The sequence below is a fragment of the Nannospalax galili genome, unplaced genomic scaffold (genome assembly GCF_000622305.1).
Source record: "Nannospalax galili isolate Female #2095 unplaced genomic scaffold, S.galili_v1.0 scaffold100, whole genome shotgun sequence".
Taxonomy (NCBI): Eukaryota; Metazoa; Chordata; class Mammalia; order Rodentia; family Spalacidae; genus Nannospalax; species Nannospalax galili.
This window is the reverse complement of record NW_008352891.1, coordinates 4919008-4939735: the sequence shown is the minus strand read 5'-3', so window position 1 is coordinate 4939735 and position 20728 is coordinate 4919008. Positions and strand designations below refer to the sequence as shown.

The 20728-nt window shown below is 44.6% G+C and overlaps 1 protein-coding gene across 3 annotated transcripts in view; it reads left to right on the top strand.

Moving 5' to 3' along the window:
• Positions 1-1518: 1518 nt before the first annotated feature.
• Positions 1519-20728, top strand: part of Atp6v1c2 (ATPase H+ transporting V1 subunit C2) — a 45546-nt gene continuing 26336 nt past the window's right edge. For 2 of the 3 annotated variants that reach the window (XM_008850112.3, XM_017802481.2), the window contains exons 1-3: positions 1519-1645; positions 2710-2848; positions 6093-6160. In XM_008850112.3, coding sequence (XP_008848334.1) covers positions 2720-2848; positions 6093-6160 — 197 coding nt within the window. In that variant the 5' untranslated portion in view covers positions 1519-1645; positions 2710-2719. The remainder of the gene's footprint in view (positions 1646-2709; positions 2849-6092; positions 6161-20728) is intronic. The other variant, XM_017802482.2, reaches the window with a different exon arrangement.

Here is a 20728-nt window from a genome sequence, read left to right as displayed (position 1 = left end):
CAGAAGCTCTTGTAATCATTGCCTGTTGGGAAGCATGCTCTAAGCTTCCTCCTTTTGGCCGAAAACAACAGATTCTTGCAGTTGTTTTCTTGTATAATTTGTTTTACTTATTTTTATCTTTTCACATTCATGGGTTAATTCCTGGAATTTCTACTTCCTACTTTCAGGCAAAACATGAACTCATACCTTGATTCTACTAATATCTATTTTTCTGTCTATCTATCTATCATCTATTATCTGTGAGCTTCCTCCTTTTGGCCGAAAACAACAGATTCTTGCAGTTGTTTTCTTGTATAATTTGTTTTACTTATTTTTATCTTTTCACATTCATGGGTTAATTCCTGGAATTTCTACTTCCTACTTTCAGGCAAAACATGAACTCATACCTTGATTCTACTAATATCTATTTTTCTGTCTATCTATCTATCATCTATTATCTGTGTATCTATCTGCTATTATCTGTGTATCTATCATCTATTATCTGTGTATCTATCATCTATCTTTCTATCATCTATTATCTGTCTGTGTATCTATCATCCATCTATCTATATCATGTATCCATCCATCCATCCATCCATCCATCCATCCATCCATCCATCATCATTTATCTATCATCTATCTTTCTATCATCTATTATCTGTCTGTGTATCTATCATCCATCTATATCATGTATCCATCCATCCATCCATCCATCCATCATCATTTATCTATCATCTATCCTTCCATCCATCTATTGTTGTTGGGAATCAAGCCAAAATGTGAACATCAGGCTAAACTACTGACAGCTTGCTAACCCCCTTGAAATCCTACACAACTTCGTTCCATATTATTTTTGGGTCCTAGAGATGGAACCCAAAGCCTTGCATCTGCTAGGCAAGCACTCTATCAGAATTCTATTCCCCCATATCAGCTCTAGTAACTTTAACCACCCCCAACCTCTGGTCCTGGCAATTCAGGTGGGTGGGTGAGATGGGTGTTTCCTGGGCAACCGGGGCAAGCTTGCGCCCACGCTGCAAGAAAGGAGCCGCTCCTCTCCACAGGTGTGTATGTTGGAAAACATCTGTGAACCTGTTGCGCTGCTTTCAGTGGATCAGCCCAGTTACCTCTCCGGCGGGCTTCAGAAACACCCGGAAGCAGGTGAATACCTGGAGACCGGGGCCGGGCGGCCGTGGGATGGGGTGGGACGCAGTGCGGCTGCAGCTGGAGGGCTCCATGCCAGGAATCCCTCCCGGCAGCTGGCGCCTGAAGGGTCTCCGCTGGCTCTAGGCTCTGCTCAGTCGTGAGACTGGAGATCCGGTTAGGTTCCCCAACACCGCAGGGGCCCAGCCTGCTCGCGGAAGGGATCAGGAACCCCAACCCGGACCACGTCCCCTCCGCGCCCGGCGCGTACAGTGCCTGGAACCTGCCCCCCAGCCGCGAGTCCTCAGCTGTGCTACAATGCGGGAGGCGGTGGCCGGTATGCAAATATCCCGCGGGGATCTGGGGCCGCCTCCCAGGCTCGGGATAAAAGGCGGGGCGGGGCTGAGCGGGGCCGCAGAAGCCTCTGCCTCCCGGGAGCCGGCCGTGCGCTCCGGCCGAGCCTCCCAAAGGGTGTCCCCCCCTGTCGCCTGCATCCCCGACAGTGCGGCAGGTCCTACCACTCGCGGTAAGAAGCGGTTGAGCGGCGGCTCTGGAGAGGTGGGGGTGGGAAGAGCGAGGTGCTGAGGCCGCGACGAGGGAGTGACGTCGCGCCTGGCCACACTGGTCCCCTCGGTTCCGTCTGCGCCCCGGTGCGCCAGCGCGGCGCGGCCGGGGACTGCGCTTTCTCAATGGGAATGTGGGAACCGGCGCCCACGCCGCACTCTAGTTGGCTTAGGAGATGGCATCTCCCCAGGAGCTGCGCACTGGCCAGTTTGTCCCCAGGCGATCGGTGGCGTTCAGGACGGAAAGAACTGCACGTTTGGTCTAAGAAGGGTTAGGAGAGACAGAAAGGCTTTCAGGAGCTCAAAGGGAGAAAGGTTCCGTCGGGGCTCGTCCACTCCGCAGTGATCTTCCAGTTTGCTGCAGATATTCCAGGACGCATTAGAGAGGCTGCACTGAAACTGCGGGTCCTGCCAGCCCAGCAAGTTATCGGGCCCCACAGGGTGGGCATCTCCCTCAGTAGAGAAAGAGAAAAGCTTTGAAGTTTTTTTTTTTTTTTTTTTTTTTTAAATTAGTGCCTTGATTGGCCACCCAAGATCTGGGGACTGATCTGACGTTATACTATGAAAAATCTCCCCCTCATTTCCTTACATCCACCCCCATCCTGGAGCCCACAAAGTGCAATATATAAAGGTGAGAATATCGCCCTCAGAAGGGTCCATGTCCAGCTTAACAGGTCCCTATCTTCTAGCTGTTGAGCCGTGGAGCCCAGGGAATGGAAGGAACCAGCCTGAGTCCTAACAGAGCCACTCTGTTAGGGGAGGGTAGGCCCGCCCACCTTCCCTGAGGCTTGGAGGAGGACTTCCATCTCCACTGGAGGAAATAAACCTGTAGTTTGGAGCTAATGTGTGTCCTTGGAGTTACTGGAAGGTCAAAGAGGCCAAAAATGAGAAAAAGGAAAAGTGACCCGACACTGCAAGGATTAATTCCGAGGTGGGGAGTGGAGCAGTAGATACCTGACACATCTCTCCTCCTGTTTCTGTTTGTGTGTGTTTGTCTTGGTGCCCGTGGGTAACTGGATAACTGAAGATCTGCAGACATGTCTGAGTTTTGGCTAATTTCAGCCCCTGGTGATAAGGAAAATTTACAAGCTCTGGAGAGGATGAATACTGTAACCTCAAAGTCCAACCTGTCCTACAACACGAAATTTGCTATCCCTGATTTCAAGGTAAAATTTATGTGGTGCGGGAAAGAAAAGAGGTTATGGATTGGAGGAGGCCGGGGGTATCTGTCCCAGGAGGTGGCTTCTCAAAAGCCAAGGAGGAGGTCATAGGGCAAAGGTGGGAATGCTGAGGACAAGTCTGCGGTAGAGGATGAACAGGGAGAGTCCACAGGCTCTACGGGAGTCTACAGGACTTCACCTATAGCCCCAGATTAATTGTGGCACTTACAGTCTTACAGTCATAGGGAAAAAACAATAGGGGAGTAATGCTTCAGAAAGTGGAAGGGCACTGTGTCCTTGAAAGTGGTCCTGGGAATCTTACTGTTCAGTCTGCAGCATTAAGGACAACCACAACATTGTTTAGGGGTGCATTTGGGGAGACCCTGGGTTTTGATAGTACTCCACCCAGAGGCAGGTCAGGAGTCCTGGGTGTTTCTGATTCTGCAGGGAGGGGAAGGGGATGTAGTGAAGTTTCAAGGATCTGAGAGGGCTCCTGCAGTAGACAGTGAAGTTAAGATGAAATAAACATTAAAGAGAAGCAAATAGTCACAAAAAAACAGGGTAGGAGGCAAACAGAAGATCTGCATAGGTTCCAGGCCAGCCTTGTCTACATAAGGAGTTCAGGTTAGCCAGGGCTACATTGTGAGACCTTGTCTCTGAGAGGGGAGGGACTTGGGGACCTGAATTTGATGTGATATCCACTTGTGATCCCAGCACTGAGGAGACCCAGACAGGAAAATTCTTGGGACTTGCTGACCAGCTACCATCCTATCTGAATCAGTGAGCCCCAGATCCCAAAGTGAAAGTCTGAAAAAGCAAAGTGGATGGCTTCTGAGCAACGACACCTGAGGTTAACCTCTGGCTTCCACATGTACACACATCCCCATACATGTGAACACATTGCATACATACACATACATACAAAAAGCAGCAGGCTTGGGCCGGGAAGGATGTAGCTCAGTGGTAGAATGAAGGCCTAGGTCCAATCCCCAGCACTGCCAAACTAAGCAAACCAAAACAAACTAAACTAGAACAAAACAAAAACAGTGAACTTGGGCCTGCGGCTCAGTGGGTAAAGGTGCTTGGTGTGACAACCTGAGTTAGATCCCTGAATAAAGGTGGAAGAAAAGAACCAGCTCCACAAAGTTACCCTTTTACCCTTTGACTTTCACATATACCCCATAGTACATCCTCTCCCACATCATACATGTCCACATACACACACACACACACACACACACACACACAATGATAATAAAAAACTAAAAGTTCTGGGCATGGTGGTACATGACTTTAAATACACACACACACACACACACACATAATTTTTTTTGTCTTTTTGAGACAGGGTCTCCCTGTAGCCCCCGATGGCCTAGAACTCACTATGTAGATCAGGCTGCCTCCCAAGTGCTGGGAGTGACTTTAATCTCAGCACTTGAGAGGGAGAGGTAAACAGATCTATAAGTTCAAGGCCAGCCTTGTCTACATAGAGAGTTCCAGGCCAGCCTGGTCTACGTAGAGAGTTCTAGGCCAACCAGGGCTACATAGTGAGAGCCTGTCTCCAAAATACTTTAAGATTTATTTTTATTACTTTTAGTTATATATATGTGGGGTGGGGTGGGGGTATGTGTATGTGAATGCAGTTGTCTGAGAAAGCCAGAAGTGTTGGATTCCCTTGAAGCTAGAGCTACAGCAGTTGTGAGCCACTGGAGGTGAGTGCTAGGATCCAAACTCCCATCCTCTGCAAGAGCAGTAGACACCCTTAACCACTGCTGAGACATCTCTATGGTCACAAATAGAAATGATTTTTTTTGTTGTTGTTGGTTTTTGAGACTGGGCCTCATTATGTAGCCCTAGCTGGCTTGGGATTTCACTATGTAGACCAGGCTAGCCTCCATCTCACAGAGATCCACCTGCCCCTGCCTCCTGAGATCTGGGATTAAAGGTGTGCACCACCATACCTGGCTATTTTACTGCCTGCCACTTTTCATTCACTACAAGGGAGAGAGGTACTGGGCTAGGCACTAGAGAGTACAGAGGTAAAAGAATTGCCCTGCCAAAAGTTGCTTTAAATTCAGTTGTTTGAAAAGAAGCAACTTCAGCTGAGCATGGTGGCCATACCTTTAATCCCAGCACTTGGGAGGCAGAGGCAGTCAGACCTCTATGAGTTTAAGGCCATCCTAGTCTACTGAGTTCCAGGACAGCTGGGGCTACAGGGAGACTTTGTCTCAAAAAAACAAAAAAAAAGAAGAAGAAGCAACTTCATCAAGTAAAGCTCTCCAGGCTTCATGATTGCTTACTTTTGGGGAGTGGTTCTAGGACTGGAACCAAGGCCTTGCACATGTTAAGCACATGCTACCACTAAACTACACCCCCTAACCCCTACTTAATGCTTTTTAATGTCCAGGGGTGGAATCCTATGATGGTAAACTCTTCCTGGTAAGACCTTTCAATATATGTTTGGACACTGCATTCATTTCTACACTAAGAAACAGATCATAAATAATCCAAAAAGAAAGGGACCTCTATAGTTTTCAGAAGTGATAACTTGTTGGACTTGATTTGTGGTGTGTCTCTTTGGCTGTAGGTTAATCAAGTGGCCAGCAGATTGACACTGGAGGAAACTGAACTGAGATCAGGCCACAGCATGATAGCCCTTCCTTCTCAAGACATGTCAGCTTATCCTGTTGTCATTCAGTCCCAATAAATAAATTAAAAAAATAAAGGGCTAAAGAGATGGCTCAGTCAGTAAAGTGCTTGCTATAATACAAACACAAAGTTCTGATTTTCTCCACACTCATACCAGGTTCAGTGGCACGAGTCTATAATCAGAGTACTGAGAAGGCAGGGACAGGAGGATTTCTGGTGTGTCAGTTTAGCTGAATCGATGTTTCCCTGAGAAACTCTGTCCCCAAAAATAAGGTAGAAAGCAATTGAGGAAGATTACCCAGTGTTGACCTCTGACCTCCACACATGAGTACCAGCACACATACACCAGGCATGCACACAACAAACACACAGACACAGACACACACCCCCCCCACACACACACAGAGTAATCATAATAAAATGTGTAAGTCCTAAACCCATGGGTTTCTCCAAAGTATTTTGCCACTTTCAAGTCTGGCTATTGGCCAAGGATAGCCAACCCAGTATGACGTGAGAGTGAGCCCCCTGTACGGTGTTATGACAACCACACTCCTCCACCAGAAAGCACATGGGCCTCTGATTCCTTTATGATCTTTTCTAGGTGGGGACCTTGGATTCCCTTGTTGGTCTCTCTGATGAGTTGGGGAAACTTGATACCTTTGCTGAAAGGTAAAATATTTCTTATTTACTACATACAAGTAAGAATTTGACATTGTTGTCAGAGAACACAGTGTTCTTGCTTTGGTCAAACCAAAGTATGGACTTGTCTAAACCTGGTCTCAGAAACCAGCAGAAAGTGGGTGGGTTCCCCTGAGTGGGGTGACATCCCATGCTGGGTCCATTATTTTGTTTATTGAAGACAACTCTTTTACTCTCCTCCTCTCCTCTTTTCTTTTCTCTTTCTTTTCTTCTTTGCCAGTCTCAGTAAGTTACCTAGACTGACCTTGAATTCTCTGTGTAGAAACCCTGGCTGTTCTTGAACAAACTTGCTTATCCTCCCAAAGTGCTGGGATTATAGGTGTATGCTACCATGTCTAGTTTAAGTTTGTGTTTTAATAATGTATGAAAAAAAGAAATTCAAAGAACAAAAATAAAACTAGAGGGTGAAAATTAAGTTTTCCTCAGATATGTTTACAGCCTTCCAGTTCCCTCATTGACTCATTTTCCTCTCTTTGGAAGCTTTGTAATCATAACTTTCTAGGTGAACTTTCCAGTGATAGCCCATGAAAATACAAGTCAATATGTGTATAGTCTTGCTGGTCCAGTGATTTGTGCCTGAAGCCCAGCACTCAGGAGCTAAGATCAGAGGATTGCATGAGTCCATGAGTTCAAGACCAGCCTACTCAACATGACAAGAGCTCAAAAAGGCCTAGTGAGTTCCAGGCCAGCTAGGGCTACATAGGAGACACTGCCTCAAAAAGAAAAAAATACAGGGTATATCTCAGTAACAGAGTACTTGCCCAGCATGCACCATCCTTGGTTTGATTCCCAGATGATGATGAGGAGGATGCTGATGATGCTGATGCTGGGAACCAGAGGAATACCTGTTGACCCATTCCAGGTTCCAGATCAGAGCTTTTGGACATTCCTCAGAGGGCTGCAGATTATCAGAGTCTGTGAACCATGTTCTTTTCTCCCTCTTTGTGGAATGCCAATATGGCTGTTCATTATTAGAGTTCTACCAAACATACTTTGAACACTTTTATTTGCAAATGGATGTTGTGGCCTAGGAATTGGGTTTTCTGTGTTCTGAGGCCATTCACCTCTTGACTGGTAAAAAATAACAAGAATTCTTGGTTAGCCACCTTTTTCTCCAGGTGGGATGTCAGTGTAATGTGTGTGGAGGCATCATTGTTATCACAAACTTTGCAGGCTATGAGAAAGGAAACTAATCACAAAGTGAATTAACAGTGGCCTCTGCTCTGCTTTTGTGGGGGTTGAAAGGGAGCAAAATAATTCTAAGTCAGAATCAAGTGCCAGGCTAGGACCATTGAAAAGATGTCACTTAAGAAAAATGAGTGGAGTTCCCACATCTCCACTCCTTTCTGAGGCTGCTCCGCACCACACCGTACTTAGATCTGACAGGTCTTAGATCACGAGGGCCTGGCTGGGAGGACAAGTTCTCATTGGACAGTTAAATCAGGTGACCCATGCAGAAGTAAAGAACCCATAAATGCCCCTGACAGCAGCCCCCTGCCACAGACTGGTCAGTACTTTCGTTTTTCTTGTTTTCTCTGTCAGTCCTGGCAGACTGCAGAATGAAGCTGCTCAGCTAAGAGCACAGGTAGATTCATGAGGTATGAGCTGCTTCCCGGCTGGCTGCAGATATGACAATTCTTTTTTTTTAATTTTTTAATTATTTTTGTTTTATGTGTATGAGTGTATTGTCTGTATGTGTTTAAGTGCAATGCCTCTGGATGTGGCAGCAGCTTGTGTTTAAGAAGCATGAAAATAGCCATGTGTCGTGGTACATGCATTTAGTCTCAGCACTCAGAAGGCCGAGGCAAGTAGATTTCTGTGAAATCAAAGTCAGGAAAAAAAAAAAAAAGAAAAAGAAGGAGGGCTAGAGAGATGGTTCAGTAGTTAAGAGCACTAGTTGCTCTTCCAGAGGACCTGGGTTCATTTCCTAGCACCCACACAATGGCTAACAACCATCTGTAACTCCAGTTCCAGGGATCCAAGGCCCTCTTCCAGCCTCCTCAGGCTTTGCGTGACATGGATGCACTTATATACATGTAGGCAAGACCCTCATACACATTAAATAAAAATAAATAAATACAATTTAAAAATCAAGGAAAGTGCTGGACATGGTGATGCATGCCTTTAATCCCAGCACTTGGGAGGAAGAGGCAGCCAGATCTCTGTGAGTTTGAGGCCATCCTGGTCTGCATAGTGAGTTCCAGCAATTAAGAACACTGCATGCTCTTGCAGAGGACCTAGGTTCAGGTCCCAGCACCCACATAGTGACTAACAATCATCTGTAACTCCAGTTCCAGGGGATTTGATGCCCTCTTCTGACCTCCATGGTATTGCATGACACAAGTGTACTTATAATACATGCAGGCAATACACTCATACACAGAAAATAAAAAAAAAAAAAAAAAAAAGATAAACAACAAGGGGGGGAAAACATGAAAATACATGTGCAAGCAAGAGGAGAATGTCACTGTGAAATACAGATACCATATACACTTTAAACAATTCTATTTTGAGACAGGGTCTCACTATATAGCCCTGGCTGTCCTGGAACTTGCTATGTAGATGAGGCTGGCCTCAAACTCAAAGAGATGCACCTGTCTCTGCAGAGTGCTGGGACTAAAGGTATGTGTCACCGTGCCCTGCCTAAACTTTTTTTTTTTTAAAGGGAGTAGGTGTGGTAAGAATGAAAACGTCTTCTCAGCATGCATTGTTTCCATTTTCCTGGTATGTATGTATTCCCAAGTGCTTTCCTACAGGGGAATGAGGAAAACTGGTGGAAGCATCCCCAAATACGATGTAGTCTAAGGCAGGTGCTGTGTCTAGGAGTCTGTACCAAAGCTTAGGGTGAAAAGAATGGACTGTGGCCATCAATCCAGAGGCACCTTCAGTTCTTTGGAATGGTCTCCCAATCCTTTGAACCACACTCAAGTGTTACTAGATAAATAAACACTAACAGGGCCTGTAAGCCACACAGCAGGAACCTGTCAGCACTGCTTCTGCCCAGGGGAACAGAGAAGGGACAAGCGTTTTCAAGGTGTCTTGTTTCCATATCCTTTTATTATTTATTTACTCAGGCATGAAAGTGTTTTTCCATGTAGCTGCAAGGCTTACGCTTATGAGAGCCTGCCTATTAAAAAATAATTTATTTCTTCATTGCTGTGTTAATTTACTCTGTAATTCGTGAACATTTGAGATACCCAATGATTTTACCTTTTAAAAAAGCCTCCCCTCCCCTTTTAAATGGTTAAGTCCTTTACAGTTCCTTAGTCTGTTCTGTAGTACTGTTTGAAATACTACAGTACACAGGTTTGCGGCTGCTCAGTTGCACCTCCTGGCCTTTTCCTGAATGTTGTTGACTGCCACTTGTCCCTGGGTGTGTTGCCTGTCGTGGACTCACTGGTAGTGGCTTTTGTTTAAAGACTAAACCTGAAAGTGGATGTCTGTGCCATAATGCCAGAGAGTTCTTGTAAGGACACTGTAAAGGAACCCAGGGTATGGTTTTAAAGTGGTCTCTGGGCTTCCATTCTTTGGTTGTGTCTAGCCCGTGAGTTCTAATTTTTTTTTTTTTTTGAGACAGGGTCTCCCTGTAGTCCCATCTGACCTGGAACTCACTTTGTAGACTAGGCTGGCCTTAATCTCCCAGAGATCTGCCTGCCTTTGCCTCCCAAGTGCTGGGGTTAGAGGTATGTACCACCACACCCAGTGAGCTCCAATTTTTTTTTTTTTGTCTTTTTGAGACAGGGTCTCCCTATAGCCCCAGCTGGCTTGGAACTCACTATGTAGACTAGGCTGGCCTTGAACTCACAGAGATCCACCTGCCTCTGCCTCCTGAGTGCTGGGATTAAAGGCATGTGCCACCACGCTGAGCTCTAATTTTTCAAAATTTTTGCATTTAAACTCATTCCCTTGCTTTATTTGGACCCTTTTTCTTGCTCTTTCCTACAATGCATACTGATTTATATGCTTAGTTTATTTAAAAAAAAAATCTTTTGATGACATTTATTTGTTTATTTACTTATTGTGTATGTGCACACAAAGGCCAAAGGACAACTTGTGAGATCTGGTTCTTTCCTTCCATCATGGAGGTCTACAGACTCAAACTCAGGTTGTCAGGTACGGCAGCAACACCTTTACCCACTGAGCCATCTTGCCAGCTGTTTATTCTTTTGTTTGTTTTGTTCTTTTCTGAAATGTTAAAAGCAATGGACTTTCCTTCGACTATTATATACTTTCAATTTTAATGTGTGCTATTTTATTTATTTTTATTTTACGCGTATGAGTGTTTTGCCTGTATCTGTATAAGTGCACTACATGTGAGCAATGCCTGCAGAGGCCAGAAGAGGGCTCTGGATTCCCTGGAACTGAGGTTACAGATAGTTATTAGTTGCTGTGTGTGTGCTAGGAATTGAACCCTGGTCCTCTGCAAGAGCAGCCAGTGGTCTTAACTGCTGAGCCATGGCTCCAGTCCCCTCTTGTTTTCTTTTTAAAGTTAGGTATTTTGCAATTTTTAATCCTTGTATGTCTGGAAAGTTGAGTTTTTTTATTATTATTATTGTCTTTTTGAGACAAGGTCTTCCTGAAACTCACTATGTAGACCAGGCTGGCCTTGAACTCACAAAGATCTGCCTGCCTCTGCCTCCTGAGTGCTGGGATTAAGGGTATGCACCACTGTGCCTGGCAAGTTGAGACTATTTTAATTGTTATTTCTGATCATGTTTTCTTGTTTTTGTTATTTGAGATAGGGTCCCATGTAGCCTAAGCTGGCCCTGAACTCACTAAGTAGATGAGGGTAACCTTGAATGTCTGATTCTTTTGTCTCTACCTCCCAAGTACTGGGCTTACAAGCCTACCTACTATGCCTGGCTTGCATGTACTTTTCTGCCTTTGCTGAACACACAGAGGTTTGAAGTCTTAGGCTAGCTCTCTCTCCATTGAGAGCATCCCTTCCTCATTCTCTTGTATCTCAGGCTGGTCTTGAACTTGTTCAGTCCTCCTGCCTCAGGTCTTGAGTGCTAGGATTACAGGTACGGACCACTAGGCCTGTCTCTTGTTTCTTTCTTTCTTTTTTTTTTTAAATGGTAATAAACTATATATTTCATTCTATTATAATTAACATATTGAATAAATTAACTTTTTTTGTTCTTTTGGGTATCACTTTTGCTATTAACATCTCTGTATAACTCTTCATTTATACTTTTGGTTATCCTAAAATTACATCCCAGATTGCAATTACAGGTTCTCCCTGAGTTTTATTTCTAGTACTACACACGCACACACACACCCAAAACCCTCACAAAATAATATAAAATTTTAAAAGGAAGTGAATGTTTAAAGGACACCGGTGTAATTAAGCTGTTTGTACACATTGCTAAACTGTTCCTATGAGGTGTCAAGAGAGGTCCTTTCCTCATACTCATCAGTTCAGTGCCTTTGAGAGACTGCCCACTTATCAGGCAGAAGGAAGATGCTGTGTGATTGTTTCTGTGTGTATTTCTTAGATTCCCAGCCAAACTTAATATTTTCAATTGCCTGTCAGCCACCTGTAGTCCCATTTTCATCCTGTGCCTACTCCTGGCCTTTGTTCATGCAGCGCCTGGACACACCCCCAGGGTGCCTTCACTGTGTGTGTCCAGGAGTTCCACCCCAGGGGAACAGTTTCCTGCATATAGACACACAGGCTGGGCTGCTTGGTGTACTGACTTTCTGACAAAGTCCCAGAACTTAAATACTTGTATGCTGATCCTTTCCTCTCCAGATGCTTAGGGGGTGTCAGGCTATGGGACCCCAGAGCATTTCACAAGAGTCCTCTGGGAGCCAAGTTTGGGTTGGGGACCCTTCCTTGCTCTGCCTCCTCCACAGACAATCTCTGAGGGTGCTTTGGCTTTTTGTTGTTATTTTTTGAGACTGGTTCTCATGTAGCCCAGGCTAGTCTCAAACTTGTCACATAGCTAAGGATGACCTTGAACTTCTGATCTTTCTGCCTCCACCTCCTGAATCCTGGGTTTATAGGTATGTACCACCAACCTGGTGTTAGTTTGGCTTTTAGAAGACAAAAAATTCTACTCTTCAGGGCTACAATGTGGGTGAATCAAGCTCTATTAATAGCAATTTGTTAAAGAGAATTCTTGTTTGAATGACAAAGGTGATTTTGCTGAGTGGCTGTGCAGCCTACAAGGGGATTCTGTGTAAAGACTGATTGATTGGTTGATTAATTCATTGATTTTTGCATCTGGTATTGAACCTAGAGCCTTGCACATGCTAAGCAAGCACTGAGCTATATCCTCAACCTTTCTACTTTTTTTTAAGATAGGATCTCACTAAATATTCCAGGCTGGTCTTGATCTCACTCTATAGCCCAGATAGGCCTTCAACTTTCCATCTTTCTGCCTGAGCCTCCTGAGTGGCCAAGATTACAGGCATGCCCCTCAGACCTATCTTCTTTAAACTTCCGTTTGGAAGTAGGTTGGAGTTTAAAGCAAGGTATGTCTGTGCCCTGAGCTCCCTGAAGCAGGGAGCCTCCTAGATGCCTCATTAGACCTTTGTTTTCATAAAAAGAAAGCCACTATGATCTCTGCCCACCTTTCCCTGATGGTTTTTGCCCTAGGGTGTGTTCATGTCATTGTCCCTTGGCAGAGAGAGGAAGGATAGAGGGAGTGTCCAGGGGTCTAGTGAGTCATGTGCCCCACCATTTGTGGAAGTTTCTAGGCTCATTTCTCAGGTTAGCTGCTCCTCCTGTATGATATTTCCCATTCAAATACATTGAGGACATCAGGGCACAGGACAAGTTTGAGGCTCTTTATTGTTCTTGCAAATACTTCAGAGCCTGGTGTAGCAGGTGGAGACCAGCTTCTAGTATAGAGCCATGGGGCTGAGGACCAGCAAAGTGACTAAGGCCACTCTTCCTGGCTCTGAGTCTAAGTTTCCTCAGCCCTCAGGGGCTTTGTCTTGTTTGGTGAGATTCAGGTACCACTCTGCAGAGTGCCTTTTAGAGAACAGAGGAAAGCGCCACTGTAGAAGTAGTTATTTTTTGCCTCAAATCCCTGGAAATTCCCTGTGCTCAGCCCTGTAATCTGTTTTCTCTCCTCCAGGCATCTAGTTAATTTCAGAACAACCCTACCCTGCTTTTCTGGACTTTTCCAGAGAGTCATGGGAAGAGAAAGAAGTCTGACTTTTGTGCATATGTGTATGTATTTGTATATATGTTCATGTGCATATGTATGTGTGTGTGTATACACAACCTGGGGTGTTATTTCTTAGGTGCCATCCACCTTTTCCATCTATGTTTTTTGTTTGTTTTGTTTTTGTTTTTGTTTTGAGACAGGGCCGCTCACTGAGACCTGAGGCTTACCTCATAGGCTAGGCTGGCTGGCTGGTGAGTCCTAGGGATCCTTCTGTCTCTGCCTCTCCAGCACTGGGATTACTAGCATATACTACCATACCTGGCTTTTTTTAAAATGAGGGTGCTGGGGATCAAACTCAGGCCTCTGTGTTTCCAAGGCAAACTATTGACCAGCTGAGCCATCTCCCTAGCCCCAAAGCTTGACTTTCACAGTACAGATTTGCCCTGAGAAGCAATTGCTAGAACCTTGTATCTGCCATCCTGAGAGGTAGAGGAGACTAAGCACTTCCTGCTGGATGACAGGAGACAGGGTTACAGTTCCTGGTGCAGGTAGTGACCCAGATGGGGATTTACCTGGTAGAGCAGCTCAGATACTGAGAGCTCTGCTGTACAGGGTGCAGGAGAGGTTCCTGGGGGTTACTGTGCCTTAAGACCCTGGGAGCTGTGACTCAGGCAACTTGGGAGGGAGCTCTCCCCTCTATATTCATTGATCCAGTGCCTGCATCCTCTGCCCTTCTACCCAGAGACTGGGCCTGCAAGAGCCCCTGGGGCCCTGTATAGCAGAAATTTCCTGGTTTGAAGAAAGGGGGGATCTGAGGTCTTTCTTACCTGAAGCTAGTCTATACCCCTGGGGCAGGAGGAGCAGCAGCTCTGTGTTTGGAACCCAGGAGATCTATGTTTTGGATGCAGAGCTACAAAATTTTTGTTTTAAATCAGAGATGTATAAGATATGGCAAAAATGGAGCTATAAACTAATGGAAAATTCATTATTCTAGTTTGCTTTTTTAAAAACCTAATGTATGATTTTGTTGCTTTATAATTTAAAAAAAATTTTATTTCTGTCACCCTCCCATAGCCCCCCAACTGGAGCCCATATACTCTGTCATCCATGTTAAGGCCCACTGGATTGTCAGTGTCCCCAGCTGTTCCCTAGTGCAAGTCTGTCCACTGACTCTAGTCAGCCTATCTAGAGTCCCTTGTTTTGGGAAGATCAGCTCTTCTTCATCTAGCAGCCATCAGTTGCCAACATCCCTGCAGATAAAATTGAGGTTTGCTGTTCATTTTCCCAGTTCTATGCTGGGTTATTGTCTGCCTGAGTTTGATGGGACTTGTGTATGCTGACATCATTTCCATAGAATCATATGAGCAGGTTCCCAGGAACTTGTAGGACTCTGTTTCCATATGGTCATGCATTTCCTCCCTGGCTCTTACAGTCTTTCCACCCCTTCTTCCGTGATGGTACCTGAGCCTTGGGTGAGTGAAGTTTAGTAAAGGGATCTTCTCCAAGGACCATCATTCAGCAGACTTTTGATCTCTACACTTTGGCTATTTGTGACCTTTTCTGTCACACTCCGCTGCATGAGGGAGCTTCATTATTAAGAACTGAGAGATTCACTAGTGTCTTCTTCTTTATCCCTATTCTATGTTTCATGAGCCTTAGATGTAGAGGCTGCATTGTAGATGTGTCACTTAGGTCTGGGCAATTCATAGACAATGTCCGTGTGTGACCAGTTGTGGAATGTATGATTTTTTAAATCAAGTTAACTTTTTTCCTTTTATTTTCAGCCTATTTGTATCTTTCTTTTTAAAGGAGGTTGTATGTGTGTGTGTGTGTGTGTGTGTGTGTGTGTGTTCATGTTGCATATGTATATGTGCATGTGGAGGCCAGAGGTCAGGTTTGGGTGTCTTTCCTCCAGAGCTGTCCACCATTTCACTTTGTTTTGTTTTGTTTTGTTGTTTAGATAGACAGGAGCTTACCAATTAAATTAGACTGACTGGTCAATGAGTTCAGGGATCCATCTGTCTCTGCCACCTGAATGCTGAGTTTACAAGCTTGTGCCACTGTGGCTGTTTGTTTTTGTTTTTTAAAGTGTGTTCTGGGTATCAAACTCGGGTCCTTATGCTTGCACAAAAAGCACTTTACCAACTAAGCCATCTTCCCAGAAACTCTTTTTAAAATTTTTTTAATTTTTAAATTTTATTTTATTTATTATTTTTATTTTATGCATATGAATGTATCGCCTGCATGTGTATAAGTGCACCCATGTTGTGCAGTTCCCATGGAGTTCAGAAGAAGACATCTGATCCCCTGGAACTGGAGGCTACAGATGGTTGTTAACCATCATGTGGTTGCTGGGAATCAGATCTGGGTCCTCTGTAAGAGCTGTCAGTACTCTTAACCTATGAGCCATCTCTCCAGCCCTCCTTTTTTTTTTTTGGTCTTTTTGAAACAGGGTCTCCTTGTAGCACCAGCTGGCCTGGAACTCACTATGTAGACCAGGCTGGCCTTGAATTCACAGAGATCCTCCTGCCTCTGCCTCCTGAGTGCTAGGATTATAGATATGTGCTACCACACTGGGCTCCAGTCCTCTTTTTAAAAAATTTTAAGTCAGATTACAAAGTAATGAGTTTCATTGAGGCATTTTCACACATATATGTCTCAACTGGTTATTTATTTATATTTATATTTTTATTAATGAAAAAATTTGAGGCAGGGACTCATATTCCAGGCTGACCTCAAACTCACTATGTAGCAAAGGATGACTTTGAATTCCTGATCTGCCTGCCTCCACCTCCCTAGTGCTGAGATGGCAGGGGTATGCCACCATGCCTGGCTATTTTGACAAATGCTCGCTGGCAAACCAATTGACACCTGAATCAACAGTGCATTGGCATTCCTGGTTCTCAGAGGATTTGCCAAGGCCATAAATTATGAGTCTTTTCTCTTACCTTTTTATAAGCTCACAACTGCCTATAACTCCAGGTCCACGGACCTAATGCCCTTGTCTGGCCACCAAAGGTACCTGTATGTACATGTGAATATATATACAGACATATGCACATACATGTGAACAAAAAAGAAAATATTTTTTAAAGTGGCATTGCATATTTTATATGCTTAACACTTTTCAAACTTATTTTTATTTAATTTCAAAGAAGTTTCAAGACTTAAATTCTTAGGTACTCTTTGCCATATCTACTTTTCTGTCTCTTGAATCTCATAGTAAGTTGTGGCCATAGGGTCCTCTCTCTCATTCCCTCTCTCCTTTTCTTCCTGTCTCCCTACCCCCTCCTTACCCCAGGTGCTGGACATCAAACTCATGGCCTCTCATATGCTAGGCAAACACTCTACCATGGAATCACCTCCCCAGCTACATCCTAGTGTTTGAGACAGATCTCAAAATATTCTTAGTTTAGGGACTGGAGAGATGGCTCAGCAGTTAAGAGCACTGGCTTCTCTTGCAGAGGACCCGAGTTTGATTCCCAGCACCCACATTGTGGCTAACAGCCCTCTGTGACTCCAGTTCCAGGAGATCTGATGCCTTCTTCAGACCTCCATGGGCATTTTATGACACAGGTTTACTTACACATATATAGGCAATACACTAATACACATAAAATAAAAATAATAAATAAAATATTTAAAAATTTTTTTAGTTTGAACTCATTTGGTGTTTCCAGACTAGACTCAGGTCTCAAGAATGCTACAGAAAGGAGTCTGTGCTTTCCTTCATGTCCCATCAGGAGCATTCAAGGTTGACTTCTGATGCCCACACATGCTCACAATGAGCACATATAAAGGAACACATACGCACACATGCACGCACGTGCACACACACACACACACACACAAAGACAGTGAAATGTTCACATCTTGAATGAGCAGATTGGTGAGTTTTAACAAATATGTATATCCATGTGACCAAGTGAGATTGTTGCATATTTTTTGCAGTTGATTTTCACTAAAAAATATGATCTATACCTCTTTCCATGTGGGTTAACACTCATTTAAAAATTTAAAATTAATTACATTTCTACTTATTATTGTGTGTGTATGTGTGTGTATGTGTGTGTGTATGGATGCCAGGGTTCATGTGTGGAGGTAGAGGACAAGTTGGGGGACTTGGTGGATCTCAAGGATCAGACTTTGGTCATTAGGCTTCATGGCAGGTGCCTCTACCCACTGAGCCATCTCTCTGGCCCTTAGTACTCATTCTTGTCGGGTATTTTAGAGGAAGGTTCCAGAGCTTTCTTTTGGACGAGCTTTAAAGACTAGAGTCATGCAGTTTTCTATCAGTTTCTGCTGTAGCACTTGTTCACAAAGGCTTAACTTCCTCATCTTTAAAGTGGGGGTCACCTAGGTCCTAGTTTGTTTCTTTATTGCTGTGCTAAAACACTGACTAAAAGCAACTTGAGGAGGAGAGGTTTATTTTAGCTTATAGGTTACAGTCCATTACTGAGGGAAGCCAGGGCTGGGATTCAAGACAGGAAACTAGAGTCAGGAACTGAAGCAGAAGCCATTGAGAAATACTGCTTGCTTCTCCTGGCTTCTTCTGCTGCCTTGCTTGGCTACCTTTCTTACACCATCCAGGCCACACTTGCCTAGGGATGACACTACCCCCAGTAGGCTGGGCCTGCCTACATCAACTAGCAATGAAGAAAATGCTCCACAGACGTGGCCACAGGCCAATCTGGTGGAGGAAATTCCTTGATTGAAGTTCCCTTTTCCCAACTGTCTCTAGTTTGTGTCAAGTTGACAAAAACTAACCAGCATATCTAGCTCAAAACATTGTCCCTAGAATCAAGTCTCCAAAACACCAAAGAGCTAATATAAATCAATGAAATAATTTTTCTAAAAGAAGGAAGGAAACAATGGAGGAAAAAAAACAAAGCAGGAGGATCTGAACATATAATCCCATTCACTCACATAGACACACACATATGCACATAAATAAAACAATATATATATATATATTTTGCCTTTTTGAGACAGGGTCTCCCTGTAGCCCTTGCTGGCCTGGAACTCCTTATGTAGGCCAGGCTGGCCTTGAACTCACAAAGATCCCCCTGCCTCTGCCTCCCAAGTGTTGGGATTAAAGGCGTGAGCCACCATACCCGGCTTATTTATTATTTTTATTTTATGTGTATGAGTGTTTCTGGCTATCACACTGGCAGAGATGAAAAAGACTCATATGACCAATGTTGATGAGAGTTTAGGGAAACAAGCATGCTCCCATATTATTGGTATGTATAAACAATTACTGTGTGTTTCGGGGGGAGTGGTCTTTGGCCTTGTTAAATCTATAAATGTTCAGCACCTCCTTCGACAGTTTCAGACTTCTTTATGGAGTAAAGGATGTTGCCCCAAGGCTTTTGCCCTGAGAGACCTAGAAGTCATTCCAGGCGCCTGGATGGCTGCTCTGGGTTCTCTGCCCTTTGGCTTCCAGGTGGGTTCGGCAGATCAAAGAAAGGCCGAGGTTCCAGTCTGGTCCCCTGCACAAGAAGGCAAAATGTGTGAATGATTGCAGCATCCAAAGAGGAAGCAACCCAACAGTAGGGAATGTGCTGTGGCCCAGCCATGCAAGCAAGACACTAGGCAGTCAATGAAAGGAACGAGGAAGAACCCCCCCTGCCATGAAAAGGGTTCACAATAGAGTATAAAGGGAGAAAGGAGGGTTTGAAAATGGCCTGAGAGTCTTAGGTTCCTTCCAGTGTGGGAAAAATGTTCTGGTCTGTAACACTGTTACTCTGGTGACCGCAGTTACCGATCACAGCAAAGCTGTTTTTGTTTTGTAGAACAAGTGACTTTTCTAGCAATTGAGCTTCATCCGAGCATGCTATTCTGAGATGTTCTGGAAGCAATATACGTGCCAGAGGGCCGTATCTGCTATAGTGAGAAGCTTTGTAGAGGCTTTAATGGAGAACAGCAGAAAATCCCTCACAAGAAGGGTGGGTGATAAGACCAACTTGCATGTGTCACTATGGTGATAAAAGTAAAACTTGTGAGCTGGGCGTGGTGGCACACACCTTTAATCCCATCATTTGGGAGGCAAAGGCAGGAGGATCTCTGTGAGTTCAAAGAACGCCTGGTCTACATAGCGAGTTCCAGGTCAGCTGGGGCTACAGGGAGACCCTGTCTCAAAAAGACAAAAAAAAAAAAAAAAAAAAAAAAAAAAAAAAAAAAAGGTAAAACTTGTGGACAGCACTACAACAAAAGTTCTGTGACAGCAGGGATTTTGCTTAGTCTATAGCACCCACAGTAGTGCTTGGTGCACAGTAGCTGCTTAGAATATGGAATTTGTTAATGAATTGATGAACTGAATTGGCCCCCAACAGATGACAGAATACACACTCATTTTAGAGTAACTGGAGGAGGTCAAGTTACAGAGAGGCCCATAATTGGGTGAGACTCTAGAAGAGTTTTAAGGAACAGTGTAAAAACCTGGGCTGAGGCACAGCCCTGAGGCGTCAGGGCTGAGAACCCTGCCAGAGGGGACCAGACTGGAACCTAGGCCTCTCTTTGATCTGCCGAACCCACCTGGAAGCCAAAGGGCAGTGAACCCAGAGCAGCCATCCAGGCGCCTGGAGTGACTTCTAGGTCTCTCATGGCAAGAGCCTTGGGACAGCATCCTTTACTCCATAAAGAATTCTGTGAAACTGTCAACAGCACCCCAGTCTAAGGCCCAGGAGACAGTTCAGTTGGGTATGTGGCCAAGGTTCTCAGCCAGACATTGTTACCCACTATTTGACACACTGGTGGAGATTTAAATACAGGGCAGGCCACAGTGACAGTTCAGATGCAAGCATGGCCTACTGCTTAAGAGTCTTGTCTCTTTTTTTTTGTGTGTGTGTGTGTGTGTGTGTGTGTGTGGTCTTTTTGAAACAGGGTCTCCCTGTAGTCCCAGCTGGCCTGGAACTCACTATGTAGACCAGGCTGGCTTGAAATCACAGAGATCCATTGGCCTCTGCCGAGTGCCAGGACTAAAGGTGTGTACCACTGCACCCAGCCTAGAGCCTTGTTTTTGAAGCCCCCATACAGGCTGGTTGAGGGGGCCAAATTGTTTTCAGGTCTTCAGTTTCCTCATCTAAAGCAATGGAATAATACCCAACTTCCCATAATTTTCATGAAGATTCAAGGAGACAGGGATTTCAGAATGTTGGCTCCCCAATAGATGAACAGATGAGAATTGGTGTGAAGAGGAGACCTCAACACACAACAAGAGTTGAGAGTCTAGACACATGCCTAACTGGAGTTTCCCAGTGGTGGGGAAGTATAGTTGCTCTTAAAATAATTTTTAAAAAATTTTATTATGGGGCTGGAGAGATGGCTCAGAGGTTAAGGACACTGACTGTTCTTACAGAAGACCCGGGTTCAAATCCCAGCACCCACATGGCAGCTAACAACTGTCTGTAACTCC